Genomic DNA, 14,113 nt, shown 5'->3' with positions numbered 1-14,113 from the left:
TTTAACAATATTTTTTCAATTTTTAGCTAAGGAGGATTTAGAGAAGAAATCTTGATACTTTTACATTTTATTTACACGTAAAAATAAATATCTTTGAAACTACATCACATACTGAGGAGAGGGTTGAAATCACGCTACAATTAACTAGAATCAGTCGTAATTGTTTTATCGCAGATACGTAGTTAATTTGTTTTTTGTATTGTAGAGAGTTCTATGCTACTTTCAGTTATGTTTATATTTGATGGCACATACCAAACTTCTGCAGCTCTCCTGAAAATAAAAATAATCTTAATGAATATCACATACATGATGATATTGAAGAATAAATAATGTCATAGGTAAAGAAATTAATTGAAAGGGGAAGGGAAGGAATTAGAAGAGTCAAGAAGGAAGGAACGGTTGTGTGAAAACTAATACTATATAACTTAAGAATGAAGAACAAATAACCAAAAAATATGCTTCGGTATATTCTCATTTAGCCATATAAAATAAAAACAAAGTGATCATATACTCGAGATTGAAAAAAAGGAAAATCCAGGAAGAAGAATTACACCCAAATACATCGTTATGCGGATGCCATATAGATGGAACTCGTGGGTCACACACCAAAAAGTGCTTCAACTAAACAGGCGCGAAATCCGATTAGTAACCGAACTTCTAAATGAACACTGCCATCTAAGACGCCATCTCCACGCCATAGGCATCACAGACGATCCGGAGTGTTGTTGGTGTATGTGTGTCACCTGGATTCTTACGAGCGCTGTAAGACAACTTGCCTAATGACATCAAAGGGTCTGATCGGCTTCTCAAAGGACATCGGCCTTTGGTAACATTGAGTGAAACATGTGACGTTTTTGATCCAGATTTGCAGCTATCATTAGAAACTTTCAAACTTTTATCTAGTTGTGAAGAAGATACTGCAATTGTTATTATTGAAGAATGTAAACGACCGCGCCAGTTATATTATTTATTTTTTTGAAGCACCCTATTAATTATTGATGATACTTTAGAAATAAAATAAATATGTTTCGTTTTATAAAGTTTCAAAAAAACTATTGCCATCGCAAACGGTTTTACCCTAATCTACTAAAAGATAATTCAAAAGTCACAAAATCGTTCTGATATACATAAAATATTTTGAAACACCAAACACCTACTCTTGGTCATATGTCAAAAACATACTGACCTGATACATTTTTCTGGAAGACGCAAAGATTGGTAATACAAAATTCCAGCTAACACTAAGGACCAAGTCCTTAAAGGACCTAATAAGAACGCCAATGAACCATAAGCTAACCAAAATAGATAAGCCATTATCACCTGCATTAAGAATATTACAGAAAACGGTAAGTGTCGACATATTAGTTTTTTTATCGATTGCTTTTTACCAATTTTTTTTGTTACTTCTTGAAACCTAAAAAATGAATATTAGTAAGAACCTGAACAAATTATTAAAAAACAAAATAGAAACTTACCTAAAGTAAACTGTATTGGCCGTTACGAATAAAAGCGGAATGTGAAATGATACAAGCTGGAACAATGAGTAAATCAATTGATTTGTATTGTAAATAAAGTCAAATTACATTAATGTATCTGAAGTATAATCAAAAAATAGTGTTAGGAATTCGTTCACCGACGTAGATCGTAAAGGCGGTTCTGTTCTATTTCAGACATAGCTAATCAAAATATTGCTATTAATACTACTGAAGATGTGTCAAGTGTAAACAACGGTCTTTATGGAACTCGGGACAGAAAACAGAGCCACAGCTTAGTACTTCGAGCTCTAAATCAACGGTTTCAGGTAAAAATTAGACCAGTACCAGTGATACCGTTGTCGTTTGATAAAAGACAACAATCACCATAAAATATATCTTTAAAAAAGGTGACTTGGCAGAAAAAAACAACCATAGAAAACAAACAAACAAAAACACAAGAAAAACGAAAACAGTAAGTTGCACAAATATCGAAGTCGAATAAGAAAGCAAAATATGGCAACAGTGATGAAGAAGTCTCATCAGATTCGGTCAGTGATGATGAGGTCTTACCGAATTAAGACAGTGACGATGATTGTCGCTACGTAGAATGTTTTGAGTAATAAAACAATACAAAAAATCCAACGTGTGTAATTGTCGACCTGAGGAACTGCATCTTTCCTTTTTGGTCAAGACAACTCGCCCTACCCGGTGTGATACTGCTATAATTCCATTTTTTTAAATACTTTTTCCCATTATACAATAAAAAGTGTTTTTGTTTCAATGTAGTATTGAATTATGTTAATTTTGTTAATTCTATTCCAATCAGTTTTTTTTGTTTGAAAAAGTGTGGCGTCTTTTAACTTATATGTACCTGTAGAAATCCATAAGCATATGTAAATGCTCCTGGTAAAAAGGCACCATGTACAAATATACCCCATGCAAATATTGCACCAACGTGATTTTCCACTAAATACCCAACCGTCCAAGGACCGATTGCAAGATAAATGGGGTAAATAACAATAGGCCAGAATATTCTGTCGACCGTGGACATAATCCAAAATTTTCTGAACCAAGAAAAGCATAAAGATTTCCTGATTTTCGGTTTGACTAATTTACCATCTAAAAGAGAAATATATGTAAGGCACAGACCTAATAACACAAGAGACCAAATTGTTTACATTTCAAGAGTGAGCAAACATTGTCCCTACCACTTTCTATACTAAGACGGTGTAGCCAAATTTACAAATAGAATAAATTTATCGAGGAAAAATAAGATATAACAGGAGCATTTACTAATAGCAAATAGTGAATTAATTCATTTATAAACCAAATATTCATTTTATGAATTATTCGCATGAGATGTCTATACTAAGATAAAAAGAAACATGAAAACATCTTTCACAATTTTACATTAGTTGGTGGCTGGATACCTGATAATGAATGAATTTATTTCTTGCGGCGTTGCCGTTCAGAAATTGTGCATCTACAGTAAAACTTCGCTAATCCATCCCATTCGGGACCTGAACTATGTTGGAACGCAAAAAAGATCGGATTATCAGAGGAAAATTTTTATTGACACAATACAGTAGATTATAACTGTAATTTTCAACTAAAAATACTGTCCGAAATATTTTTCCATGTCGAAACAATAATAAGAGGAAAAGAAAACGTCGACGCACAGTGGTCCAATAGTCGGAAAAAGCGGTAATAATTCGTTTACAACTGAATGAATAATAATTTTTCAATTAATTTCGGTATTTAGAGGTTTTCATGGTCACTGATTTCGAATTAGATAATAGTGTTTTCGAAAACAAATTAGCGGATCCAATATGGCGACCAATTTTATAAAAAAAATGCGCGACCTGAATTAAATCTGGTATTTGGGAGTTTTCGTAGTCGCTGATTACTAATTAGATAATAGTGTTTTCGAAAACAATATCCTGGATATCTTTTTTCTATTTAAATCAGTATATCAAAATTATATTAAACTGAAAATGCTCTATGTATCAGTGAATTATATACAGGTAATTTATGTGACATGGGATGATTGGACTTATACCCTATAGACACATCTATTTATGCTAATTTTTTGTAAATTGAGTACTAATATTGCTATCTGTAGATCATGATTGAAATGTTTTCAAGTTAGTTTAATAATTTGTATTTTCTTTTTAAATGAAATATCTAGGTTACGCAATAGAATTCTCGACATAAGATTATTTCTTTGGGTCAATCACCCCTGGCGGCATAAGAAGGTAAGCATTTTGCAGCGTTGCAGGAAAGCAACTCTAAGCCGACAAGGATAATACTCTCCTTTTTGCACTCATTACTTGTTCACAAACAACGTTGGATCGCTTTTAAATGCATTTTATCAATGAAGTATTTCGTCTCTTTTATTATTAGGTCTGTGGTGTAAGGATTGATTAGACTTTCCAGTTAATACTGAAATATTATTTGATACTAACCCGCTACCAATAGATGGACATATCTGATTGCGAATGCTGGTACTGTTGTCAAAATGAGGGTACCAAAGAAGAAAACTTTGAACTAAAACAAAAATTATTCAGTTCAAACCTAATAAAAAGAATATCGAGTTAATTTCATTGCATTTTTAAAATCAAAAACTTAAAAAAAATTAAAGACTTACAATTAACGTGGCATCAGTCATCAAAGCAAGTTTCGATAGTATTCCAAACGACAGAGGCGTACCATCAAGAGCAAATATTTGATTATCGGATTTAATACGACCATCAATGTCTTTGACATATACCTGAAAATTTAAAACAATGAATATTATGCGAATATAATAATTTAAAAGTTACCTCCATATTATGGAAACCTCGAAGATAATTTTTCGGATTCCATGGAACAGCGAATAGTGGACCTTTTATTCGTTTACAATTAATCCATTCCCCATCGTTTATTTTCACTTTAACAAAATCTATCATCGATAAAGAAAATGCTAAAATTCTAATGTAGAAGCATTAAATCAACAACCAGTTAAATGAAATAAGTTCGAAGAAAGTACGATTGGAAATCCGAAATTTTTATCATGAAAAAAAGAAAAATTAAAAGAAATTAGGATGAATTTTCAAAAGAAAAACTATTGTTTCAATTATAATGAGCTTTTTGGTATTTTTTCCCTTGTAAAAAATCTGTTACTACAAAAGTTATGTCAAAATTTAGGTTCAAATTCATTTCAAATGCCTTCCTGAAAAACTATTTCCACTCATTAATTGGGCATTTTTTTCAATTCTAATGAGCTTTTTTTATAGCTTTATTGAAGTTATTTTAATTTCCCAATAAAAATAATTCTCTGATCTGCTTTTCTATTAGATTTTATTTTTGTATACCTTAATAAAATGGAATGCAAAAATATTAAAAAAATTATTCAAATTTGAAAAAAATGTACTACGAATAGTGGTGATTAGAATTATATTAATAGAATATTAGAGCAGGGTCGATAATTTTTGAATCCAAAAAAAATTATAGTATGATGAAACCTATTAGAAAAGGCAGAGAGTATAAAAAGAATGAAGGGGAAAATAAATTACTGGCGATTCGGGAAGTGGGTGGGGGTGAGTTTTTAAAGGTAAAAAATTGTTTTTTTTTTGTCTGTCAAAACTATAACTTCTACTGAAAAAAGTTGAATGGTAATCAAAAGATGTACAACTTTGTTCTTACACTTTTTTCACATAACCTAACCTAACCTAACCACAAAAGTTATGTGAAAAATTAAAAAAACCATGATTTTTTATTTATATCTTAAAAAAATTCTTTTACAGAATTTGGTGAAAAATTGTACTAAACACATGTAATTTTTTTCATTTAAAATATTTATTTTTTTATCCTATTTTGGCTCAAATTCTAAAAAGCACCGTAATTTTCAATCGAAAATATCACATCTAAATATTAGTTTTTTTTAAAAGCTGGTAGGTTTTTTGTTCGTTGAAATGTCTACTTTCAAGTATATCTTCAAAACCTTCAAGACCGTCACCGTCTTAGTCTCCAATATTACTTCTAGTCTTCGTAGGTTCTTTCTTCATCAGCTCCCTCGTACTTTTTTCTTCCACATTGGAGCATTCTTCAGAACCATGACAATTTGGGCATAAATTTGTGCATTTCGAACCGTGTGACATTTCTTGAATAATTAAAGTTTAAATTCAAATAAATTAATGAATTTTTTAAGAAATTTTCCATAGTATTGTACATGTTTTATATCATCAGAGAGTAGATATTTCAACAAACGAAAAACCCACAAACTTTTTAAAAAAATCTAACCTTTTGACGTCAGATTTTTCGATTTAAAATGAGGGTGGTTTTTAGATCTTAAGTCAAAATAGGTTAAAAATATAAATATTTTAGATCAAAAAAATTAAAGTGTGTTCAGGACATACGACCAAAACATGGTTTTTTCAATTTTTCACATAAATTTTGAGATTATGTAATAAAACAGTTGTAGATCTTTGATTATCAACAACTTTACCATTCAACTTTTTTCTGTAGAAATTATAATTTTTTCGGAAGAAGAAACTATTTAGGTTTTGTTAAATTTTTCAAAAATTCCTCAAATTTTATCTAATTTGTACTTATTAATTCGAATTTACCTGATATGAGTTGAATTTCTAATTACTTCTAAATTTTCTTTGCCCGGATTAATGAAAAGTGCTTCTTTGGGATTAGTTACTAAAAAAACTGGCCAATCTCTATGTTGTATATCTTTAAAAGAGAAAAACCCATGGTCAATCGCCATCAACCTATAACTAAAATAAATAAATTATTATTTTTCTCATCGAAACCATACAACATAAAAGTCTTTTCACTTACACTCTATTATCCATCCAATCTCCCAATTCTAATTCCAAAAAACCAGCTTTTTGCAATGTGTACATTTTAGGTATCAATCCTCCCAATTTATGTAAATGACCACATACATAAACTATACCCTGTTTGTGCCTTCCTAGTATATCTCTAACTTTATCATTTGATGTTGTTACGATACAAGATGTAGGAAAATGGCCGAAAAATACAGTATAATTATTAGGCCCTAGCTCGGTCTTGTCAATTAGACTATTTATTTCATTTATTTCAACATCGTCCAACATTCCAATAAAATTAAATGGCCTTTTTGGTCCTACAATAAAGATAATTATGCCATTTTTATTCAATACTTTGTTGACCTAATACAGTGATTCCCAAAGTAGTCCAGGTACACTCCCAGAGGTCCACTGGAAGCTCTACAACAGGAGTGTAGAATTTCCATAGTTAAATTGTTTGACGAGTTAGTAATATGGTGTAAATGTATAAACTAAAACTAGTGATAAGTATTTTACGAGGAAAAAAATTTGGGAACTTCTGATATAAAACAAAACTATAAACACCAATCTTGTACTTGTACTTCATTAACATATTCATACCAGTCAAAGCTTCCCTAATCCTACAAAATTTACTTTTCTTTACCATAGAATAATCAAGGGATGCAATAACATTAATTAATAAACAATTCACAGACATGGATACCAAAAAGCAAAATACCAAGTACAGAAATACGAAAAATACAGAATAAATCCAGATATAATAAAATAAGAAACTGAACTATAAGAAAAAAATTCTAATTTAGAATCAATTCAAAACAAAATCAAAGAAGTATAATTATCCTAATATGGTTTGGAAATGGTAAAAGGTATTTGAAGCACAAAAGAAGGAAAACCGAGGAGGAAATGGTTAGAAGAAATTGGGATGGGAGAGGAATATTTACGAATAAGATGACAGGGAAAAAACAATAGACATAGGATAAGAGAGAATGAAAACTGCCGAGGAAAATGGGCTCAACATCAGCCTTACACCTGAAAAGGTAGTAAAGATTCAGGTTTCAGTAAGTAATGAAAAATTCAGTGAGTCACATAGTAGTTAGTGCCTCATGGAATCATCAAATAACTATTTGTTTCATTATCAGAAATGTGACATATAGTTCAGGCTACCAAGGTAAAAATAAGGTATTATCTTCGATTTCCATGAACATGTATCGATTTGCATGAAAATTTGGAATTAAGCTTGAATTACCTTTATCTTCAAAATCTACCCTATGCCGATATGTGTTTATTACTCTTAGGTGAGATAACTACCCCTTATTGCAAAAAATCAATAAAATTATGAGTATAAGCATTTAATGAGTAGAAAAATACTGTTAAGGTTTGGTTAAAAGTTGTTTAATACTTAAATGTAATATTTATAATTTTTGAACCTTGCTGATGTATTTCATTCTTTATAAAACACCCCGGTTAATATAAAATTAAAAAAATATCATTTAATAACTTTGTGGTATCTTACTTATATTAAATTGACTATTTTTGTTTGTGTTCAACTTAAATATTTTGCACTTGTTGAATAGTATCCACAATCATATGATGATCAACTTCAAAATAACAATTGGATGAAATAGAGATAACATCATTAAAATTAATGTTGTAACTTACATTAAATTTTATATGCTTTCCACTGTTATATTTGTAATAAACAAAAATTTCTAAAAAGAAGAATGAATTTAATTAAATCATTTTCACCTGGTTCAAGACAAGCATCGATTCCCATAAATGTGTATAGAACATTTCGTTTCTTAATTTGATACATGTACGATTTGGGATGTAGTTTGCCTTGGATTGAGTAATTTGTGAAGAAGTTTTGCTTGGAGGACAAATCTGCTACGTTAAAATTATCTGAAACATATCAGATTATTAATTAAAATAATTCAAATGTTTTAGTAAAAAAATAGAAGAAAACTCAAACTTTTTGCAAAATGGAAACAATATTTTTCGAATTGTATGTCCTAAGTGCATTGAATTGCCTTTTCTATAGTTACTGTTAACTGAAATGGTGCTCTCAATAATCAAAACCATGACCTAATCTAAGAGGAAGAAAACCATTTCAAATTTAGCACAACCACTAACACTTTTATCTTTTTATCATGTGCGCAACCAATTATTAAACATTGAGTATTTACCTCAACTCCGTAATGGACAATGTCTTACTGTATATTTTAAAATTTGCTATATGTTATGTCAAAATTTAAACATTTCTCTAATTCAGATAACGTTTCATGTTATTTATATCAAAATTAAATTAGCTTCCTTATGGGAAATTTGTTATTTTACTCCTATGTCAGAATTTGGGTATTATTTTAATTCTATTGAACTTTTTGATACTAATAACAAATTTATTTCAATTCCCTCATAAAAATTTGGTATTATTGTACTCTATCTCAAAATTTGGGCATTTTTCTAATTCCAGTGAGCTTCTTGGTCTTGAAATCAAATTTAACTTAGCTTCTTCATAAAAAACCTGTTATTACACTCTTTTTTCTCAAAATTTGGCCATTTTTCCTATTCTGACGAACAGATTGGTTTTGCTATCAAATTTATTTCAACTTTTTCATAGAAAATATGCTAATACACTACTTTACCTCAAAATGTGGCCATTTTCCTAGTTCTGATGAACTTCTGGGTCTTGAAATCAAATTTAACTTAGCTCATTCATAGAAAACTTATTATTATACTCTTTTTTCTCGAAATTTGGGAATTTGTCCTATCCTTATCAGCTGCTGGGTCTTAAAATCAAAGGTAACTTAACTCATTCATAGAAAACTTATTATACTTTTTTTCTCAAAATTTGGGAATTTGTCTTATCCTGATGAGCTGCTGGGTTTTAAATCAAATTTAACTTAGCTCCTTCATAGAAAATTTATTATTATACTCTTTTCTCTCAAAATTTGTAATTTACTGTTACTTCCCACATTTAACTTTTCATCACGACTGTATATATGTGCAATCAATTATTAAACATTAGCTATTTATTATTGTTTCAGCATAACATATTTGTGTACATATATTTTTCAAAAAATTTTTCAGTCCTTGTTATTTTTCAGATATAGTTTAGTAAATTAAGTTTGAATTGTTTTTTTGGCAATATTCAATATCTATTTTTCAGTATTTTATGATAACAGTCAGATACCTACTGTTCATATCAATTTTTTATGTGTCATAAAACCCAGATAATATATTTATTAAATGATAAAGATTTTTTATTTGCTCTTATTCCTTATACTTATTTTATTTTGTTAATCAGTTATATACACACTATAAGGTATTGTAAAATATTCTAACATATATATTTAGTGTAGTTTAAAATCTATTTTAGTATCCTTTCACTGGATACATATGCCAATTTTATTCATGTCAAAGCATTTGCAATAAATTATTCAATAGGTTAAGAACAGTCCTTCAGATATTTTTATCTAATTTTAGTTAACAAAACTCAACATCCTATTTAGAACCATACAAAAGTGGAGTTTTTCCATTCAAATAAAATAAATAGTTTTTTTCATGATAATTTGACTTTATTTTACGCCTCTCTTCAAAGAAAATCCGACAAAAGGCCGAATTTTTTCCTGTTATTTTAAATTCATTTTTTATAAAAGAGACTTAAAATCAACACAAATCATCATGGAAAACAGATCTAAGAAGTGTAAAGTTGAAGAAAATTAAATAAAGTCATCAAGAAAATCATTTCATAATCTAAGAATAAATATTATACTTACCATGGTTTCCCCTAATATCTAACCATAGAGTCTTGTCTTTTATTCGGGTTTCTTTTAAAATATCCCTATAATATCTCCATTCTGCTTCATATTGTTCTGATCCAATACCATCTTTAGTTTTAGCATCAGTTAAGTCTCCTGATGCTAAAACCACACTTGGTTTTATTGCACCTACAGTTAAATCACAGAATTCTTTAAACTCTGTGATTCTATTGGGGTCTTTGAATATGCTAATATGGATATCAGATACCTAAAAATAAGTATAATCACTGATGATGAAAATATTTTATTCCAATTATGGGGTTTAAGCAACTTTATCTCCTATACATTATCATGTAATGATGTCACTGTTTAGATAAAAAAATTTTGACGAATTTTTTCAAAACACAGTTCATAAATTACACTATGATCATTAATTTGTACTTACTTGTAAAAACCATAATAAATGATCGGGGGAGTCTGTTATATTAATATTAGTTTTATTATAATCTTCAGAAGCCACTGATGAAGTACTTAACAAATTAATGACATAAGTGATAAAGATTGCAAGCAATATCATGGATATAAAAATTCCAATGGTAAATACTGTTATTCTCATTTCTTAGTACTTATACAACATTATTAAATTGTTATAAACATGTTTTTGACTTGACAAAATTTTTCAATTTATTGACAGAATAGTAAAGTGACAGTATAGTAGATGGCAGCACAGATAATTTTTTGCTCTATGCTCTGAGCTATCAGAAACGGAAATAATTCTTCTTGTATAGTATAAATAAAAATAAGACAATATTATTATTAATATTCGACAACGGATTGTGAGAAATCGTTAAAATTCCTCATTAAATTCTGAAATATTTCATTTTTTTTAAATTGTTCTCGTAGCACAGGGCTTTGGTTAACCAAAGCAGTAGATATGTAGATGGCGCGGCATATATTCAAAGCAAATTTAATAATAATTTGAAATAATAAATACTGTCAAGGAAATTGAAATAGTGTGATAACATTGTAAATCAATTCATGTGATTAATGAACCAAAACGTTGGTTATTCATAATATACAGGTAACTTTATGATATAATCAAGAAGAATACTTTTCAAATATTAGCACAAATATTAAGCACGTTTATCAATACGACATTATCTAAATTTTCCTTATTAGAATTTGAAAGGGAGAAATCATTTCCATTTGGTATTAAATATCTAAAACTCTAAATATTCTATACTTTCAAATTCAACTGTTAATTCGCTTTGTAATTTTGCGGAAGGTAAAGTTTTCTATACTAATAGTTATGTACAGATAGCTGATGCTAAAATTAGATAAAAGATGGCGCCACAATAACTTAATATAAATTTAATTATTTGATCAAAATAAAAGCACTTAAAATAACATTTGCAGTAAGATAAAAACATTGTAATGCATTATTTGAATTTACAAGAGACTTAAAAATATTAATTTTATATATAGAGTCATGATAAAGTAATGCACAAAATCCATAAAACCTTACAATGTTTATTTTTGAATAAAAATTAAAATCTGTCAAATCGTTTATTTTATTTTATTAAGTCCAAATCTGTCAAAGTTATGACGTCATCTTTTTTAATTATCTACGGAGTCATATGAATCATTTCATGTCTAATTCGCTCAACGTGGACCCGACTTTTTAAATGTCCTCAAAGAAAAGAAATCATGGGGGGTAATATCAGGTGATCTAGGTGCCCACTCCATTGATCCACCTCTTCCAATATATCTTTCTTCAAATTAGTTCTACGGAACCCTCGAACTTTAATTTTGTGGTGTACCATATTGTTGGAACCAAATACTAAGATTTAAGTTTTTCTCAATATTTGAATCTGGAAATGCCGTAATCAATTCCGGAAGCACTGATGTATGAAGATGTTCAAAATATCGCACAACTGTTACATTTTCACGGAAAAGAATAAGAACTACTAAATCCTGCCCTGATAATTCTTAGCCAAACATTAAGTTTTTTGGGTGTTGGGTGCATTTTGTCTGTATCTATTTGGGATTTTTTCGAGCCCAGTAGCAACAGTTGCGTCGATTTACTGTACTCCCAAAACAAAACTTGAGATTGGCTTATGAAGCCGAAATTCAAATTAAATTGAAATTAACATTAAACTAAACTTTCTTGATGGTACTTTTTTGGTTTATGTAGTATGCATACAAATGTAGAAAGCCTCTATCTACCAATGTTCCATCGTTTAGAAGACATTGCTGACTTTCAGACATTACTTTTTCTTATTTTTTTGATATCAGTCTTAAAAATAAAACAACACGGTGGAAATCGGCTCAATAACGCGAAAAATATTTACATAATCGATGAACCAAGATGTTGGAAGCAAAGCAATACAGACTGACCTAGCTTATTCTGTGTTCATAACCTAACAAAATTGATGAATTGATCTAAGAAGTTGAAAGTTGTGAAACTATTAGTTTAATCTTAATTTAAATTTACTCTTCATGCTCTGCATTCCAGTATCTTTTAACTAGTAATTTAATCAATTAATTTAATGCTTAATTTTAGCTGCATAAACCAAGCTGCACTATTAAGAAATTTTGTATTTTCATCATCAGGTCTTATGAAGATTTCACAAAATTCCAATCCTCCGAGAGTTCGAGTTCGAGAACAAATTTAACTTTGTGTGGGAGAGTTTTTCTTTCTTTACAATCTTTATTAACCAAAAATTGACTAACATTTTGTTGCAAAGCAATTTCTGTTGTACCTAGTTGCGGGTTGTCTTCTAATGACAGAAAGATACCAACTTTGAATTCGTCACTTATGTTTTCTTTCTATTGTGTTCATTCTACTTCAGGAAAAAGCTAACTCATAGTTTGGATCTTACTGAAAGGAGTAACTTTACTGAATCAGTAACTTGCATGTAAAAAACTTGATTTATTTTCGTTGATTGAATAACATTAAACATTGATATTATTATATTTTTCTATTGCAAAAATTATTTTAATTAGTATGAATTCTTCAATGTAAAGTATCATTTTTGCATATTTTCATTACAATATCAATCGAAATAACTAATTTTTTGCCTTATGCCATAATCGAAAATCCAAACCAACACTCGAAAATGAGTTTTTGAATTATCATGAACATTTTCTATTATGACAGACATTAAGATCGGACAAAATGATAAATGTTGTAGTTAACTGTTATAATTGTGAGAAAACATCTAATTTCCACAAATGTTCCTTTAGATTATTACTTGAAAACATGATTAATGCAAATGGGTGCATGTCATTTAATCATTAATTGTATCTACGTCCTTTGGTCGATGATAAGAGATAGGAATTTTTTAAAAAATAGGTCGCGAGTTTTGCGTTACGTTCTTTGAAAATGGAAAGCGAATCCATTTATATCTTTAACCGAGACATGAATTTTATTTGGAATTTTTGTCTCTAACAGTGACTGGCAATTAAATAATCCAGGAAGGTTATTTTTATATTTTTCAACCTTAGACTCCATCACAGTTAATTTCAGACAAAATGATTTACCAAGATGTCGATTACTGTCATGTGAATATTTCAACTTTTGTCTCTATTATAACTAGGCAAGTAACTGACTAACATAAACTACCCTAACCTAAGCCAATCTAACCTAACCTAACTCCTAGTTTGTTCATGTAGAAACGGTTAAGATGTGGTTTAGAAAACTGATACTATCAAACAGGTAAATAATCCCACTTCTATACCTTAAATTCTTTGTATGACGTATGAAAATTTTTGAAAACGAGCATTTGAGCATAGAAAAATGTCTGCACAGGTATAATCGGTATAAAATTTGATAAATGTGGTTGATTTTAGTTCTATTTTGAAAAAAGAATCCACTGCAGTATACTTCAAATTTTTTAAAAAATATTGAAATCAATGAATGGTTGTACAATGGGAGTAGGTGTCCATATCAAGTATTATAGTTATAGCACAAATAATAATGAAAGATCTTGATGAAACTATCAAACTATATTAAATAAACTCAACATAAAAACAGAAAGGTATACTAAACCTTATTCTTCAA

General features: G+C 29.3%; 1 protein-coding gene across 3 annotated transcripts; it reads right to left on the bottom strand.

Moving 5' to 3' along the window:
* Window positions 1-51: 51 nt before the first annotated feature.
* Window positions 52-10,838, bottom strand: LOC130893669 (transmembrane protein 62-like). Of its 3 annotated transcripts, none has more exons than XM_057799944.1 (12): window positions 10,496-10,837; window positions 10,069-10,318; window positions 8,039-8,191; window positions 6,303-6,609; window positions 6,083-6,238; window positions 4,298-4,445; window positions 4,123-4,245; window positions 3,941-4,022; window positions 2,347-2,594; window positions 1,476-1,531; window positions 1,321-1,414; window positions 52-270 (listed from the first exon to the last, which is right to left on the bottom strand). In XM_057799944.1, the coding sequence occupies exons 1-12, from the start codon at window positions 10,664-10,666 to the stop codon at window positions 223-225; spliced, it is 1,836 nt and encodes a 611-aa protein (XP_057655927.1). In that variant the 5' UTR covers window positions 10,667-10,837; the 3' UTR covers window positions 52-222. The 3 variants fall into 3 exon arrangements, with proteins under 3 accessions (XP_057655927.1, XP_057655925.1, XP_057655928.1); XM_057799942.1 differs by having other exon boundaries at window positions 1,187-1,414; window positions 10,496-10,834; XM_057799945.1 differs by lacking the exons at window positions 1,321-1,414; window positions 1,476-1,531 and having other exon boundaries at window positions 10,496-10,838.
* Between the last annotated feature and the right edge of the window lie 3,275 nt (window positions 10,839-14,113).

Source organism: Diorhabda carinulata, chromosome 5 (assembly GCF_026250575.1).
Source record: "Diorhabda carinulata isolate Delta chromosome 5, icDioCari1.1, whole genome shotgun sequence".
Lineage (NCBI taxonomy): Eukaryota > Metazoa > Arthropoda > Insecta > Coleoptera > Chrysomelidae > Diorhabda > Diorhabda carinulata.
This window is presented reverse-complemented; position numbering and strand designations above follow the sequence as displayed.